The sequence below is a fragment of the Lycium barbarum genome, chromosome 1 (assembly GCF_019175385.1).
Source record: "Lycium barbarum isolate Lr01 chromosome 1, ASM1917538v2, whole genome shotgun sequence".
In the NCBI taxonomy this organism is placed as follows: Eukaryota; Viridiplantae; Streptophyta; class Magnoliopsida; order Solanales; family Solanaceae; genus Lycium; species Lycium barbarum.
Window position 1 is genome coordinate 166,192,990 of NC_083337.1, and position 19,208 is coordinate 166,212,197.

General features: G+C 33.9%; 2 protein-coding genes across 2 annotated transcripts; both read left to right on the plus strand.

Moving 5' to 3' along the window:
* The first annotated feature begins 3,601 nt into the window (after positions 1-3,601).
* LOC132605441 (zinc finger protein ZAT11-like) lies at positions 3,602-4,234 on the plus strand. The gene has a single exon (XM_060318591.1). The coding sequence runs from the start codon at positions 3,689-3,691 to the stop codon at positions 4,169-4,171; it is 483 nt and encodes a 160-aa protein (XP_060174574.1). The 5' UTR covers positions 3,602-3,688; the 3' UTR covers positions 4,172-4,234.
* A 7,781-nt stretch (positions 4,235-12,015) lies between these two features.
* Positions 12,016-14,682, plus strand: LOC132605451 (uncharacterized). Its single transcript, XM_060318598.1, has 5 exons — positions 12,016-12,066; positions 12,731-13,853; positions 13,936-14,001; positions 14,089-14,287; positions 14,401-14,682. The coding sequence occupies exons 2-5, from the start codon at positions 13,050-13,052 to the stop codon at positions 14,463-14,465; spliced, it is 1,134 nt and encodes a 377-aa protein (XP_060174581.1). The 5' UTR covers positions 12,016-12,066; positions 12,731-13,049; the 3' UTR covers positions 14,466-14,682.
* Positions 14,683-19,208: the final 4,526 nt, after the last annotated feature.

Here is a 19,208-nt window from a genome sequence, read left to right on the forward strand (position 1 = left end):
ACGGACTATTAGCAAAAACTGAGTGTGTCACATAATCACGAAGCACAACAGAGGGAAATTTCTCCCGAAAACCACGCCCCAAGCCACCTTCCACATTCGTGACTGGGGTATGGTGTTGCTGCCCCTCCCTCGCTGCCAGCGGGCGCTGGGTTCCTAGCGGGCTGTGCAGTGGTTGTTGGCAGCCGCTCAGGCTCGCTGCCAGCTGGCGCTGGGTTCCCAGCGGGCTGGACAGTGGCCGCTGGCTGCAGCTCGGGAACACTTCTGTTTTATCAACCAACAAGTAAATCCAAACAGCTTGGGAAAAATCATCAACAATTGTTAAAAAATAACGAGCTCCACACGATGAAACATGGCGATATGGGCCCCACAAATCACAATGTATTTTCTCAAATATTCTAGATGCATTATTATCACTTAAAGGAAATTTGTCTCTAGGATGCTTAGCACGTAAACACACTTCACAATCCTTTGCTAAACTACTCTTATCACTACTGACATGAGGAAGCAACTTAACTACTCTCTCGGAAGGATGCCCCAATCGTCGATGCCACAATTCTAATGCGGACGTTGCCACGACAGTAGACACATGTTGCACCACGTCCGGTTTGCTAAAATAGTATAGTCCGGCCGGTTTGCTAAAATAGTATAGTCCGTCCCTCCTAACTCCCGTTCCAATCAGCTCCTTCAGTGAGTCATGAATAGCACACATATAAGAATTAAAAGAGACAATAGTATGTAAATTATCAGTAAGTTGGGGCACGGAGAGTAAGTTGCAACGTAAATAAGGCACATAAAGGACATGATGTAAGGTGATTTTATCTGACAGTCGAACAGAACCTTCCAAAAAAGCAAGCACCTTTTCACCATTAGGCAAACCAATAGGACAATCAACAGTATGGACATCAAACAACCAAGATTTCTCACCGGTAACATGATGAGTAGCACCAGTGTCAATAATCCAAGAAAAAACATCAAACTTACCATTCAAGCGATTTTCGGGAATTGTAGCATTACCAAAAAATCCCGTAATAGCCTTCCATTGATCGGAAGTAAAGTGCTGACCGACGGCAGCGTTATTTGATGCGCCCTTGAAACGAGTAGGCGTGATATAGTCCCCGGGTCGGTCTTGAGGACCGAGAAAATAGGGAGAATTAGACTCAATTTTGGGTGGTGGTGGAGGAGGTACGGTGTCACCGGCCATGGAAATTTACGATGAAGAGAAGAAAAAAAACGTGTGGCCTGATACCATGTAGAAACTATACAATCTTGACTTATTCCATTCATTCACCAAGAGAGAATATATATAGGATACAATCTTGAACCCTAGTGAAACAAGGAAACTAAGATCTTAGTGAAACAAGGAAACTAACTAATATATGGTAATTAGTGAAACAATGAAACTAACTAATATATGGTAATTATCTCCCTACAAATATGCTACCAAATAATATCAAATAATATAAAGATATTATACCGCAATACTAGATATTGAAAAATGTTACTAATCATTCGATAATTCATATATATTACTATTAGACCTAATTAATTGTATTTCTCATAAATTGTCGAATAAAAAAATGCCTAGTTTTCTGATCAGATATATATGTTGTATAGTTTATATGGCTTATGAAATTTTTATTAGGCCATTTAAAAGTAAATCGGTTTCTCATTTGCTCTAGAAATTGATCATATTGAGTTAAAAAATTCAAATTGACTTTAAAATAATATTTGATAAACAAATATTTGAAATCGGAAAATTAATAAGGTGATTCTTGTCAGCTTTTTCTTAGTCCTCATTTGTTTGCACTTAATGGAGGTCTGAATCTGAATGGTTCATACCTTAGGCCGTTAAGTGCATTTACATTAAGATTTAAGCATTTATTTGGTATGAATAGGTCTTAGTTATTAAGATTTTGAACAAAATTTTAATATCATTAAGTCTTATTTCACATAATTGAGATTGGATAGCGTGTAAGACAATTTTCTTTCGAGTATTTTTTAGATTAGTAGTTAATTATACTTTAAAGTATTTTTCAGTTCGTAAAATTGAATACTACCGAAACGAAAGGAATCTGGCCATTTTTGGTACTTTTGACAAATGAAAAAATTCATTAATAGAAGAAAAAATTAATTAATTTATACAATGTTTTAGTTAATTATATTTTAACGTATTTTTAAGTTCATAAAATCTAATACTACCAAAACGGAAAAGGCATTTGTCCATCTTTGGTACTTTTGACAAATAAAATTTACTAATGGAAAAAAATTTACTTAATTTACACGGTCTAAAAAATTAACGACATAGTTCATATATAATGGCAGAGAGAATTGCATTAAGTACGGTTTCAAAATATGGAGAGGTGAGAAATGGTTTTGGTAGGAGCAATGGATGTGGGGTCCACGTGGAAAAGAAAAAAACTTGAGTAGGCAAAGTTAATTGGATGGGAAAAGGGTTGTATAATAGATGCAAGGACCAAATTGCCTACCGTTTCTAATCTAATGACCAAGAAGCTGCTATGTCGATCCCAAAGTCGACTGGCTCTTCTATAATAGTTAAGATTACATTACCTGTAACGAGAGCCATAATTTTGTGTTTTTGTAGAGAAAAGACCGAGAATACATATGCTATTGTAGAAGACCAACTGCAATGCATTCGTTTCATGGTCCCAAAATTAACTTGGGCGCCAAGCCGCCAGACTACCTCCGAGAAAGTAAAGTCGAATAAAGTCTTGTCTTCTTTTTAAAATAAATCAAAAACTATTCCACCGTTTTAATTTATGTAATATTTTTTTCTTTTCGAGAGTAACAACAACAATAACATATTCAGTATATTCCCACAAGGTAAAGTCTGGGGAGAGTAAAGTGTACTCAGATCTTATCCATATATTGGGAGATAGGAAGGTTGTTTTCAATAGACGCCTCATGAGCTAAAGATAAGGTGTCAAAGACAACAATAATAATAGACGGTAGTAGCAACATATAATAAGATAAATGACGTTAAAGAAAGACAGAAACAAGCAAATTATATGAGAGATCTAGAAAAAATAAGCAATTTGACTAATTAGATTAACACAATATTTTAATATTAAAATTTATATATTTTAAAATTACAATAAATTGAAATTTTTCTCATAACATATTTGTTGAAAAAATACATCTTAAAATATATGTCAATGTAGGTGCAATTTGAATCTCGCAAAGCGTAATTTCTTCTCGTAGTAGGTATACATGGGAGGGGAGAACGTGAAAGCCGAATTTACCTCTTAGTGTGTGAACTTTCGTTGATAGTCAGTCATCTTATGCTTCTTAGAACCACATTTTCATGTACGTTTGTCATTCAGATCAGCCCTATATTCAAGTCGACCGAATGTAAAATGAATCGCTCTGGAAACTTCGTGGAAGCTCACTTTATGTGGACTCTTCTTTCTGCTTTAAACTTACGTGAAAATTACCTAAAAAATATAAATATTCGAATACGCGGAAAGTTTTCCAATCCCACTACTAAATCCAAATCACTAGCTAGAACGTCCTAATCGAATAGAACGCGCAGAATTCAACTAGATCCACTAACTCATCGATCTATATATATGTGTGTGTGAAGCAATGAACCCAAGTATATCCACATCACTTCTAAATTCTAGTAACATTATATTTTATTCAAAGGATTCAAATCTTCATCGTGACGGCAATGAAAAGAAGCAGAGATTACAATGGTGAAGTGGAAGCACAAGCCATGGCTAACTGCTTAATCCTTCTATCATCCAAAGATAAAGATCGTCGTAATTCATTTGAATGCAAGACGTGCAAAAAACGATTCTCATCTTTTCAAGCACTTGGTGGCCACCGAGCGAGTCATAAATCTCTGAAATCATCGATAGACTCTGGAAAGTTTCTTCATGGCAATAACAACAGCAAATTATTATCCCAAAAACGTAAGGTAGTGCATGAATGCTCAATTTGTGGGATGGAGTTTTCTATGGGCCAGGCTTTAGGTGGACATATGAGACGTCACCGTGCCACCATGAATGAAATTGAAGGAGTACCAGTTTTCAAGAAGTCGAATAGTAGCAAGAGAATATTATGCGTGGATCTTAATTTAACTCCTGATGAGAATGATGATTTCCAGTTATGGCCCACCGCACCTGCTCCTGTTTTGCGATGCTTTATCTAATTTTCCCTCGACTTCCATTGATATAGATTGGCTTATAAATTGCTTATAAGCTGTTTTCAGTTTTTTTGAGTGTTTGGCTGGTCAGCTTAAAGTCGTTTTATGCTTAAAATAAGCTCAAAAAAATAATTGGGCTCATTTGACTTAGCTAATCTAAAGCAGCTTATAAGCTAAAAACAGCTTATAAGCCAAAAAAATAAATTAGACTACCCAACTTATTTTTTTTAACTTATAAGCTGTTTGCAGCTTATAGGCATAAGCTCATCGAAAGAGGCTCATATTGGGCTTTTAGGACTAGAAGATGTTCGATCCTTTTCTTTTTCTTTTTTTATGTCACTATCTTCCATTTTCTTATGTAAAACGCCCATTGAGTAGATTAAGTAATTAACAAGGAATTGTAATGACCCATATTATATCGAAATTGATAATTCGAATTACACTTATAAATATAAGAGTTCATCTTCAAACTATTATAAATACTCACCAAACTAGTACTCAAATCTATCAAGGAAAAAGAAACAAAAAGAGTAAAAGGGAGAAAGGTTTCAGATTAATGTAAGCAACTAGGAAAATAAAGAGACAACTTTATAGCATAAACCCTAATAAATTATATTCCTCTATTATATATCGAGACATCTTCTCGGATCTCAAATGTAATTTGACATCTTTACAAATGGGCCCTCCATCGTGATTAAATTCGTAACAGTCACTTTGCACCTTTAGATGATTAGAAAAAAGATTCATCATCGACATCTCCTATATATCACAAGAGCCGCAAAACTTAATAAAGTGTTTGTTGGTTGATTTTGTTAAACTCTGTATTTTGTTTATATACCAATAAGTAGGGGTGTTTATTTCGTTTTGAGTCGGTTTTTGGTTAAAATCAAAATCAAAATCAAACTAACTTAGTTGATTTTAAAATTATTAAAATCAAATCAAACCAAATGTAATGCATATCCACCGGTTTGATTGTTGTCGGTTTGGTAGTACGATTTTTCGGTTTATAAGAAACATGATGATATTTCTCTCTTTCATTATTCCTACGATTAGGAAAGATTTTTCCATTGATCTTTTTTTCAACTTATAAACCGTTATTACCCTTTTATTGTGTGAGCTTTAAATTTCTTGGATTATGGAGAAAATATCTTAAGATCTATAAACTTTAATCAAGTGAATAAGTTTTATAAGAATTACAACTTTTTCAGGTAAATCTCATAGTTGTTTCTTTGAATAAATAAGAAATGGGCTTAAGGTGTAAAGTTCATTAGCCTAATATAGATAAAGAAAATTTTGATGAAAAAGTAAACAAAGTATTTAAAATTATTTATAAAAAATAATATATTCTACACACACACACACACACACACATATATATATAATTATAAAAAATTGTGTATATTATTTAGTCGGTTTGGTTCGATTTTTCCTTCGGTTTGTTTTTAATAAAACCAAACTAAACCAAGTATCATCGGTTTTTTAAAATTCAAAACCAAACCAAAATGAAACCCAAATAACTATAGGTTTATTTGATCGGTTTGCGGTTTGAATTGGTTTTTAACCAAACCGTGACCACCATACCTATAAGTTAAGGCGAATCCAGAAGTTAAACAGTATGAGTTTGAGGCCAAATTTTTTATCACAACCCATTTACAATATTTAAAATCTATTATCTTTAACACGTGTACAAAATTTAAGCCAAAAGTGTTTTGAGTTCTTATGAATCCATCAACTCTAGCACTGCAGCTGCTACTATATTTATTATACTAGCAAAGAATGCTCGTGCTATGCACGGGCCCAACACGATATTGATTATCTAAATTGGGTAATGAACAGCTAGAACATTAAGCTATAGTTATGGACCATCATTCAGTAACAATGTTACATAACTGCAGGAATGTCTTTTGAGGACATAACTGGTATGAGCTTGTATTGTGGAATGGACAATTTGATTATTTACAAACAGATTTGTTACTCAACAAAAAGCATGTTCAACCTTAAATTTGGGAAATCTGACAGCAGACCATTCGGCAACCAATAATTGCATCAAGAGTTAAGAATCATGAAATCTTAGTCACTAATAGTTGAAAGAAAGTCATATACTGAATATATTTCACAGGAGGCAAGAGGATGGTAATCCCCTCTCCCTCATCTCCAGTTCCCCCTTCAGCTTCTGCTAACAAAATAAATGATGAGCCCAAGATATAACAATCCATTCCAAATAGAACATCTTTGAAAGCTAGGAAGTAGCAAAAATAAATTATTTCACCTAAGCTTCTTTAGAACATGATGATCATTCTGATAGCTGTAAAAGAAAAAAGAAAGCAGACTACACTAAACAAATTTGAAAGGAAAAATAAAATATTGCAATTACTTAAATGTTTGTGTGAAGATTGTTGAGTAAAACAAACAACAGTTTAAGAAGACATAGGAGTATAAGGGATTCAATAAATAGAGGTCGGTCGGTTAACAAATAAGTTGCAACATATAATCAGCTGTAAAATCAGAGAATTGTCTCAAAAATACAGGAGAAGAATGAAATGGTTAACATCTGAAAAATCCGACACAACTTTCTTTCAAATTTTCATAAAGGATAGGAGTAGGAAACTTAAAAAGACTTGCGGGAAGGAGGTAGTGATATAGTACTATTTTTCTAAAAAGAGGGATTTCTTTCGAGTAGAAAAAGATCCCACAACAGGTGCTTTTTGCAATTGGAAAATATAAAATAGAGGAAAAAGAAGACAATTAACTAGGAGAATAAATGGGAAACAGAAGCGATAGAGGATATAATGTTTAGAAATCGAGAATCAACAGTACATATTTTCGTTCCTTCTCTCCATTTTCAATCGCATTGGTGAATACATGTATTTGGGGCTAGAGCTAGGCAGATATGAATTTATCATTGGAAAAATGTAGTCATAGTCTAGAGATGCCTTTTATTGCCTTTTGTTTCTTAGTTTTAGTTCTTCTATTGGTTACATTCTCCAAATATAGCATCATTAGATGGAGAACTAGTATGGACTCTGAAGCTATAAAAAACATACAATTTCTCTGTTCAAGTTGCCGAGAGTAAAAACAAAAGCCAACAATATGAGTAATGAATAGGTTTCAACATCGATGCTCTCCCTTCTCCCTTACCTAGAAGTAAGATTCGATTTTTTTTACTATGTACTCGTCTTTTCCGTCTTAATGGCTAATAAGACCTAATGAACTTTGTCTAGCTATTATTATGCTAAAAACTGGAGGAGAACCACTTTCTAGTCATGCTCAGTTTCTCATTGCCGACTGATCTACACAAAATGAAGCAAGTAGTTTATGTTTCTATCACATAGAAGTCATATGAGAAGAAGAAAACAGCACAAAATAACAACACATTCATCAAAGAAGCATGAGTATTGATTAATTCAAGCGAACCTCTCATCCAACAGCGAGATTAAGTTGCAGACTGTATCAATTGTGTGATTGAGAGAGTCAATTGTCCAGTAATACATCTTTCCACAGATGTTGCAGAAAGTGAAACTGGTTTTCTTCAGTCACTTGTATTAAATGGGAAGACTGTAGCCTTTGTTAAAAGGCCTGCTCGAAAGTCAGCTAAAACATGGAATGCTTTATCGTACAGACATGGACTTGAGGGAGATCCACATGTGAGTTATTAAAAGTTTAAACCTTATTCATTTAGTGCATTTTCATATACAGAATTTTAAAATAGTCGGTTTACGTGGCACTGGACAATACAGTTCGTGACTTTGGTGATGGAACTTCTACGATCTATCATTCTGGATTCGGCCTCTGCTTTCTAATAATAATCTACCAAATGAGCATATTTTCAGTTCTTCAAGCCCAAAGTTGATTATATACATAGAACACTAATCAAATTACCTCTTCTCATGCAAAAAAAAAAAAAAAAAAATCTGAAAATATTATTTTTTGTCACGACTACCTCGGTCTCAACTGTCGTCCATAACTTGAATTTTGCATGTCCTATCAGGTGTAGCTGGTGTTATTTGATTGATGAGTGATCTGCTGTTATGCCATTAACTGTAAACCTTTATTCAAAAGCAAAAGAGGTGTGCAGTACGCATCTCAAAATGTTGATCTCTATTTCATTCCAAGATTGTATGCTCAGTCATTCTCCGGTCACTAAGTGTGCCTGTTTTCTGCATTCCATGATTATCAAATGCCACTATTTTCCCAATTCCAACGATTTACTCCGACCATCAGTTATTATTTCTAACTACCATTGTTGCAACCAATAGTTCCTCTTTAGCTTCAGTTCCTACTGTTGAGCTGACCCATAATAATGATTCATGTATATCCCACACTTGCATTTCCAATTCCCTTAAAATTTCAGCCAAAATGGGCAATCTTGTGCGTGCAACATGTTCGATGAAATGAGTGTTACAAATATTGTAACTTGGAACACGTTGATATGTGGTTTAAGGTACTCTAATGAGCGTTTTAAGACAAATCATCATCTGGGGTTTTGTTATTTAAAGAAAATGTTGATGGAATTGGTGTACCTTGATTGTATTACTTTCGGTGGATTGCTTCATCTATGTGTGGAGCTAAATGATGGTGGTTGGCTAAGGAGTTGCACCGTGCAATTTTGAAGCTTGGATATGATCAAAGTTGCTTTCTTGGTGCAACTCTTGTTGATTTGTATGGAAAGTTTGGGTTGGTTGGAGAGGCTAGGTTTGTTCTTGATGGGGTTTTGGCGCGTGATTTGGTGTTATCGAATGTTAAGGTTTCTTTCTATGTATCAAATGGTTTGGGTGATGTTAGAAAGGAAGAGGATGAAGGAATTCAATTACTAATTTACCCCGAAAAAGAAAATTACCACTCAAATAAACTGGTATTGGTCATGAGTATAATAGACAAATAACCATGTGGTCATTTAATGAAATCATTCAAGTACACAGTACACGTCACATTGCATTTAGTACAACAAAACAGTGCTGTGTTCGTCCACCCCACTCCCCTTTCTATATAATAAAATACTAGCAACGAATGCCCGTGCAGACCTGATTGATTTAATTTTCTAGTTTACCTACCGTCTTCCGTCAGTAAAGTGTTGTAAACAATTTTTAATAACATTCTAATTATCGGTGCATTATATCAACATATAGAAAAGGTGTTTGATGTACCATTAGTTTAGTTATAGTTACACTAAGTGGAGTACAAAAACTAAGTTTTAAGAAATTCAAATGTCTTTGTAGACCGAAATCAAGATGGAGACTTAGAGCCTATTTGGATTGGCTTATTTTAGGTGTTTTTAAGTCAAAATAACTTTTAAGTATTTATATAGTTTTGAGTAAGATAAAAAAGTGTTTTTAAATCAAATAACAAAAATAAGTCAAAAGTCATAAGTTAGGAATTCTAACTTATTGCCCATGCTTATGAGTCATAAGTTATAAGTCAATTCAAACGGGTTCTTACTTTCTTTTAGCACCTGGCTAACAGAAGAGCCAAAGTCATATGAATTTATAGAATAGGTATAAGAAAATCTGATTACTTCTGTGTGAGTTAGTCGTAACGTGGCGAATGTAAATGGAGGATGAATTGACAAAACTAAATCCCTAAAATAACATGGCAATTCTCATTCTCAAATCTTCAAACGTCCTTTTGAAAAACTCTATATATATCATTTTTAAGCAATGTCGGCTGGACCTGTGCAAAAGAAAAGTTTCTAAAACCTGCAAGCTTGATTAATCGTAAGCTTCTCTGATAGGCTATGCAATTACTTTTCTATTCTTTTATTACATAAAAGTCACCCAACTTTAAAGTTTATTACACAAAAAATATTTTTCTATTTTTTTAATTACATAAAAGTTATCCAAATATCTTTGTAGACTGAAATCAAGATGGAGACTTAGAGCCTATTTGGATAGACTTATTTTAGGTATTTTTAAGTCAAAATAACTTTGAAGCATTTATGTAGTTTTGAGTAAGATAAAAAAGTGTTTTTAAGTCAAATAACAAAAATAAACCAAAAGTTATAAGTTAGGAATTCTAACTTATTGCTCATGCTTATGAGTCATAATTTATAAACCAATCCAAACGGGTTCTTACTTTCTTTCTAGCACCCGGCTAACAGAAGAGCCAAAGTCACATGAATTTATAGGATAGGTATAAGAAAATCTGATTACTTATGTGTAAGTTAGTCGTATAGCGGCGAACGTAGATGGAGGATGAATTGACAAAAATAAATCCCTAAAATAACATGGAAATTCTCCTTCTCAAATCTTCAAACGTCCTTTTGAAAAACCCTATATATATATATCATTTTTCAGCAAAGCAGGCTGGACCCGTGCAAAAGAAAAGTTTCTAAAAACTGCAAGCTTGATTTAATCGTAAGCTTCTCTGATAGGCGATGCAATTACTTTTCTATTTCATGCAAATTTTATATTCTGTCTGAAAATATGACATATACTCTAAAATAGCTAGTTTATTTTCAGAGATGTTCCCCTAAATTTATCTTCGTAGCACTGGCCTCCCTTATGATTTTATCTCCTTATTTTGATTTCTTTGTAGCAATTTGAAGCCATGGATCATATCAAGCTCGTAGATTTTATATTATAATTTTCATTCAATTCTTGGTCTCCCTTGTAGTTTACAAAATTGTGATTATCTCTTTATTTTGAAGTGAAATGTACTTTTAGTTAACTTAAGTCTAAATGGGATGACTTTTGTGATAAAAAATGGAATATAACTTTTACGTGGTAAACTTTAAAGTTTGATAAATTTTATGCGATAAAAAATTAAAAAAGTGATTATGTATGATAAATTATAAAATTGCATGACTGTAATTTTTGCCTAAAACTGAATGACAACGGATGAAATTTATCAAAAACGTGTGGGAAAAGACTGAATGATATGGCTGACGGAAAAAAAAAATAGTGGGGAACAGAGGAAAAAATGTTGCTATGCCAAGTTTCTAACAATATTACGTGTCAATTGGATAAAAGAATGACGGTATAAATATAGTAGAAAGTAATAAGGAATTTTCTGGTACACTTTACCCTGCTTTTTGCACAACTATTTTGAGCGGTGTTCGTACACCCCACTGTCGTTTCTATAATATAGGAATAAAAAATAAAATAAAATAAAAAAGATAATAGAAGTTATGAAAGTTTTTGTGTATTACTTATATTTTATGTCACACAAAACGTTAAGAAAAGGTATATTGGCATAGATAAAAATTTCTAAAGACAATAAAGCTTTTAAAGTAAAGATTATCGGCATAACAATTTTTCTTGACTATTCATCATATAATATTTCTAATTTTCAACATTATTATTGACCTCATAAATAATGTTGCTTTATAACTCTTGCATAGCCAGCACTGTTTAAGCCAAATAATCCTAACTCTATGAAATAGTGGTAGGCTCCGGTCTATGGGATCATCATTCATTGACGTCACCATGACCCGAAAAGCCCAAATCTAAAGACCAAAAGCCACGTGAACGGCTACGATTAATCAGACCAAATAAACGTGTACGGAGATTAAGGCGATAATTGTATAATCTGATAATGCAGGGTTCATTAACAATTATGTGGTCTCCCCAGAGAGCCGATCGTCTGCTCCTCAGTCACCATAACAATCGCTCTACCTATTCCCCCAAAAAAAAAGCATCTCTCCTTTAAAACTGACAGTCGCCTCCGATGATGACACGTGTTATTCGCCTATGATAGCGTCCATCTACAGACGTACGATCCTCTCTTTCCTATTTTGTAATTGACAATTTAGGGCTTGTAAATTAACTCAGTTTTTTTATTCACTCGCTTCAAATAATAGAGTGGTAAAACAAAGTTGTAATTTTTGAGATGATGAATTTGAAGTGTAGGTAATTGATTTATGAGCATTTGGCTGTCAGATTAGTTGAAGTAAAAGCTGCAAGATGGTAAGTGTTTGTGTTTATTAGAAGCTCCATAACTTGAGTGTTTGGTACCTTTATTTGATACTCCTTTTATTTCGTTGTTGTGAGTTATGCTATTTTATCGGAATTTGTAGTGATATCTAGTCTAGGTAGAAAGAAAAAGCTGTTAGTTTCTCATTGTTACTTGTATTGAGTTGGACCTTTGTTTTTTTTTTTTTTTTCATTGACGCTTCCAATTCGCTGCTCTACTCGATATTTTAGCTTTGAAACTTTTAATTTGCAAAAATGCACTACAGCTTTGAACTTTTGGGGTACTTACTAAAAGAAAATTGTACTCTCTTTGACAAAAATAATGGCTGGTTTTGTGGTGCCAGGGTTAACATTTCTGATTTTTTGATAAATTCAGTTAACAATGTAATTCTTATGAAATAAAGTTTACATATTTACTATGAAGATAGTAGTCTAAGGGTATTTTTTTTTGACATTGGATAGTAAGAGTGTCATCTTTTTTGAGATGGAAGGAGTATTAATTTTCTTATTTCAGAAGTCCAATAAGTGGATCGATCCAAATTCTGTCTCAATGACGGGGATTAGTTGTTGCTTTAATTTTCCACTTCAATATTTAACTTTAGTTTTTCCATTTTCGGTATAGCTCTAGTCCATTTCTTAAAGCTGAAAATATAAGCAGGGATCAATATCAAAGCCTGTCTCACAATTCACGGACCCTGCCTACCATTCCTGTTTCTGGTTATAGATTATTATGTGATAAATCGACTTTATCTAGTTCATTCATATCAGATCTTTTCCAGTCTTTCCATGACAAGGACTTTTGGATACCGAAATGTGGTGGACATCTATCTGATGGAGAAGCAGTTTTTGATAGCTCATCAAGAATCGAAGCGAAACGTGCTCACCAATTGTTCTCCGGTGCTGCTGAACCAGAGTTATTCCCTAACAAAAAACAAGCTGTCCACACTTCACTCAGCAAATCAACTTCGGGAATCTCAATGACAGATTCTTCATGTTGGGAGACTTCTGGTCTTCAATCAGGGGCGAACCAATTAATTGATAGTCTGTTTGGAGTTGATACCACTAGGCCAGTCGACTTGACCGAGAGAAGCATGTCTCCTTGTAACACAAGAAATTCCACCATAAGGAAAAAGGTGATCAACGACCAAGTTGGAGATGATCCATTAGTTGGTTTATCAATGTCTTACACTATTGAAGAACCACAGATATGCATAAGCGACAGTAGAATGAGAAAAGCTAATATTCATCAGGTGGGGGATACAGAAAATGCTTTTCGTTCACCTATTGAAAACAACATGAATATGTCTATCAGTCAGGTGCACAATAGGGCAAGTGAAACATCCTTCTTATCCATGGGTCAGGCATATGGAAAGGACGGTGAAAGTCAGGCTTATAATCACGGGGCTATAAGTACTAGATCCATCGGATCCAATGCTGACTCCTATACCAGAGGGGATTCCGACACAATATTTGGATTTGAATTGGTGTCTGATGTTGATGCTCTGGCTAGGCCAATTAGCAGTTACGATTATTTGCATTATCAATCTTCAGGGCACACATCAGAAACACATGGTGACAAGCAGTTGGACGAATCAATTGCTAATGCAGCTGATATATCCTCTCAGTCTTCAAAACCTAGGACTGATTCCATGCCGAAAAACAAATCAGAGTCTAAACATGCACATAAAGGTGCTCCTAACAGCTTTCCTTCGAATGTTAGAAGTTTGTTAACAACAGGAATTCTTGACGGGGTACCTGTAAAATACGTTTTGTCCCGGCAGGTACATTTCTCTCTGTTCAAATGTCATTAATTTTGCTCTCAGCGCCTTACCTGCAGTCTTCCTGTGTGTTATAACTTATAAGGAGCTTCGTGGTATTATAAAAGGCACTGGCTACCTATGCAGCTGTCAGCCATGTAACTATTCAAAGGCAAGTGATTCATTTAGCTTTTTCATTTACGTAATTATATATATTTTTCTCTGTGTCATAATTTTGCCAGTATATACGCATTTGAAGGTGCTTAATGCTTATGAATTTGAGCGTCATGCTGGTTGCAAGACGAAGCACCCAAACAATCACATATACTTTGAGAGTGGAAAAACTGTCTACCAGATAGCTCAGGAGCTAAGGAGCACGCCACAAAGTTTGTTGTTCGATACAATTCAAAACGTGACTGGTTCCCCCATCAACCAAAAAGCTTTCCAGATTTGGAAAGGTAGTCATCCAAATTAATGTCCTAATTAATTGGATCTCTGTGTGTGTGTGTGTGTATGAACTATTTGCGACATATGATTCATAATTTCATACTGAACTAATTCTCATGATCAGAATCATTTCAAGCTGCAACTCGGGAGCTTCAGCGAATATATGGGAAGGAAGAATTGAATCTGTAAGTTCAACGTTGGATCAATGGTGATATCAAAAATATTTTCTGTCCGTGTAATAAGAAACAAATAACTTATTTTAGTGTCATGTATCTGTAAGGAATGTGATGTAAAACATGTGCGTTATATGCTTCGGCGCTTGTATTTTGACAGTGCAAACGTTTGTCAACAAGTCTGTGCCATATTGAATACCTATTGCAATGGCAGCGTCGATGTTCTAGTTTCCCTTTTTGAGATTGCATCGATAAAAGTTGAAGTTCTCTTCATCCCCATTTTACCAAGCTAATTGTACCTTTCACTTGCCTTATAAGATTTTCTATTTCCATTATGTAATTTTCAGTCACTAGAAACAAAGGCAGCTTTTGACACCCACAAGCATAGACACATATTCAGCCCTAATTGTTAGTTAAAGGGAGAATCAACACTTTAGGACTATTATTATTGACGTATTCAGCCAAAAGTGAAAAACAGGATAAGCTAGTTGCCAGCTCCATCCAGAAATTAATTAATTCCACGTGGGCTTAATCAACTTGTCTGCTACTACATGAAAGATGCAACATTGGTGCATTGCTTGCTAATACGACAATAAAACAAAGACAAAACAAATTGACGCCACTTTATCCTCCACTACAAAATGTATGAGAAAATTGAGAATAGAATAGTAAGCGAGACAATGCGTTGTCCTAATTAACGATACCACATGTCATCTAAAGTAAGTACTTAGAAGACATGGGTTTTCACTTTCATGGAAAACCAATAAGTGTTGTTCTCTAAAGGTGAATTTGCTACTAGAGTAGAACCTAAAATGGCACAAGGAAAAGGTTTATCCCATGTCGACATTATGATCTAACATTACCGACATTTTTTAACTCCAAATAAATTAAAGGGGTACCTAAACAAACATTAATGAGAATCTCAAGGAACGTGTAAGGAATAATAATTTGCATATTCTGTTAGAGATACAGATGCACTTATACTTTTTAAAAAAATTGTTATTGGATGAACGGACAAAAAATAAAGCAAATGATAACAAGAAGTAACTAATTAATGCATGGCTAAGCAAGAATATGAAAAAGAAAAGAGAAATTTGAATAAAAGTTTTTAATGACAAAGCATGAACCATGGTAGACGACGAACTTCGATACAATACAAATTCACCTATAACAAAGTTTTTAATGACAAAGTATTTATACAATACTTATTCAGCTATAAACGTAAACAAAGAAACAGAAAAGTAAAATGAAAAAAATTACGTAGACGCGAATCTAGATTAAGAACGAGAAGAATTGACTTAATTAATTTGTTCATTAGCGGTAAGTGAAGATCAAATGTTGATCTCTTCCGAATATTAAAAAGAAAAGAAAAAGGTGAAGGTGGAAGCATATGCTTAGAAGATCCTCTCTCCACCAACTAGCAATAGTCACTTTTCAAAAGTTAATTTAAAAAAAAAAAAAGGCTCTGAGGTCTGAACTAATCTCCTTATTTTTCTTTAAAAATCATCCCCTCTTCCTATTCTTTCTCCTCCAAATTTTCTCCTTTTTTAGTTCCAACAAGAATGGAAGATGATGATGGTGATGGTGGTGGTGATGATGATGATGATTCATCTTCTTCATGATGACGCATCATCATGTATCTTTTGTTGGGCAACTACTAACCCTTTGGCAATGCACTACGCAGTTATACAAGATATACGTACGTACCAGTTCAAGATTCAAGGCTCTTTTTTTTGTTTAAGAGATGCAGTTTTTTTCTTTTCTCTTAGAGGGATACGTCCTTTTATTTCTTTTCTATATATTTTCTGCTTTACATCTTTGGTGTATCCCAAATTTAGTTGCAGCGGGAATGTAATTCGACTCTGTTTTATAAGACGCCTTCTGTTATTTCCTTGGATTTCATGTTTCGTTGTAGCTTTAAGGATATACTTTTAACTTTTTCAATAATCTATCAACGTTTGATATACTATATACTTATAACTTATAAGGTGGCATCAAGTAAATATGTATTGTTGAAGGCGTTTGCTTTTATTACAGAAGAATTTTTCTAGTTGTAAATTGCACGATCCAATTTTCAAGTATGTCCAAAAAAATTGAGAGATGGACATTCGTTCTAATATTTCTCGCTCCTTAAAAATCACTAAACACTACTGCAAATCCCTTTGTCAAGAAATATATATAGAATATAGATCATTAGAAAATTCCACAAATCGCTAATTCCTAATTAGAAAGATGAAGAAACCAAACAAAGAAAGATACGTATATATGACTAAGCTCTGTTTAGAAAAGAATTCCAAGAACTTTGCCACTGGTTCCTTTTTCGTTCGAGCTTCTTCGTGATGAATGATACATGTAAACAGCACAAGAAGTAAATAAAGCCAAAGGATGTCATGATTTAATGTGTTTTCATTTCGGTAGTGCCAAGCACTTTTTATGCCTAATGAACGCCAAGGTGTCCCTTAGACCCAAACAAACTAAAATTTTAATGCCAATTAGTCATTCATGTGATCACAAACCAAATCATTGTCTACAACGTAAAAGCATGATATAGATATTCCAGCAAGTCAGGATTTCTACTACGGAAATCTAAAAATATAAAGAAGTAAACACACGAAGAAGCTAATGGGTTCAACATTTAGTATATATACATAAAATATAATTTTAATTTTGTATTTACACTGCAATTTTTCACCGAAAGAAATTCAGATATACTCCTGATATACTCCCTCCATCCCATATTAGTTGTCACGGTTCTCTTTTGCACATCGCTTAAGAAATCATAAATAAGAAACGTTTTACTAATTTACCTTATCTCTCTTTATAAATAAGGCTAAGCTAATCTTATTGGTATTTGAATAATCATAACATCAACCAATAATACAAGTTTGAACTCTTCAAAGTTGTCAGCCAACATGGGACGGAAGGAGTACTTGGAATTCAGTCCGATTTTTCTTTGTATCCCTCCACCCAAAAGAAAAAGACATAGCTACATTAGCAAGAAAGACTCCACATAAAGAAATTAATTGTGTATAATGAAGATCAAGAAGCATTTCCACCTTGAAGATGAGCTAAAAGTAAATACCTCCCTCATAGAGGAGTAAAGTTCAGTATGCTTATTACAGCGTTGGAAGACGATGTGGAATCAATTTGGACCAAAGGAACTTACTAATTAACGGAGTTCAAATCAAATTAATAAGACAGCGTCCACCAAGTGACGTGGCGGAGAGTGTGCAACACTCTCCACTGTACAACTGGGCTTCAATTTTTTTTTTTGCCACGTCAGTCAAAAAAGGTCACTAAAATACTGAAAAATTAAGACTGGGGGTAATAGGTCGTCCGCAAAGGTTGAGTGCGTCATAATTAATCTGGCTATACGTTGAGGGTTTTAATGTATTTTCCCTTTTATATATAAGAATGGATATATGAGTTGTATTCTCCGTTTGTTTTGATTGAGAAGTTTAGAATTTGAATGAAACAAAGCTTTCTTGAAAAATCAGAACAATGAAGATTGGATTTCCGCTTGACGACGGTGTACTGCGACGATGATGACTGTTGTGACGATGACGACAATGATAAAGTCTCTCTCTTTTGCCTTGATTTTAATTTCCGGTTTTACCTCATGGATAACAAAAGGAAATCTATTTTTTCTGATTTTGTTAGAAAATGAAGAGATCTGTATTAGTATTATATGAAAGTTGTATATAATGTTGTTGTAGTTGTATTCAATTTCATTAGAATTTCAAAGCGAGATTCAAAATTGCATTAAATTACGAATATTGTATGAAGGTTTTATACAATATTGTTGTAGTTGTATTAAATTTTCAAAAACCTAACATGAACTTTTTACAAATTTTATACAGTTATATACATATTTCATACCGTTTCTATACAATTTTTATACACGAAAAAATTAAGAATTCTAAGCCTTGGGTGAGATATACATATTTCATACACAAAATATTGAGCGAAATTTTTAAGCCTTGAAGCGAGATATACATATTTCATACAGTTTTCATACACAAAATTTTGAGCGAAATTTTAAGCCTTGAGCGAGATATATACATTCATATACAAAATTTTGAGCGAAAATTTTAAGCCTTGACTGAAAATTTCGTATATGTTTTGTAAGAAATCTATCGTTATGTTTTGTAAACTGAAAGTATCGTTATATTTTATAAATATACCCTATTCTTATGAATATATACGTCATTCTCCCATTTAAATTTTGTCCTTCAAAATCAAATTTATCCCATAAGGACATAAATTCTTTAAGGGCGTTGTCATAACTTGTGGTTATTATGATTATTCTTTAACGGCACTCCCATAAATTTTGAATATATGATTCGTGACTTATGCTCCAATATACATACGTTCGATTTTGCAGTATAAAAATTAACGACAATCCCATTTGAATGCCAAAAGTGCAAATGACCCAGCGTAAGTCCGCACTGGCCCAAAAGGGAGGGCCCAACCATATGCGTTGTGTCAGAAGATTGGTACCAATAGCCCAAAGTCGGATGAAGTGTGGGTAAACAATCATTTTTAACAGCTGTTATCAAATGCATACCCCCTCCATCTTAAAATAAGTGTCACCTTAACAAAAAATTTATCCCAAAATAAGTGTCACTTTAAGAATTCAAGACAAAAATTAGAGAATATTTTCAACTATGCTCTTAGCATTAAAGAAGTTGTTGTCTTTAATATTGTTAAATTCTCAAAAAAATCTACTCTGATAAATAGGAGTAGTTTAGTAAAATCT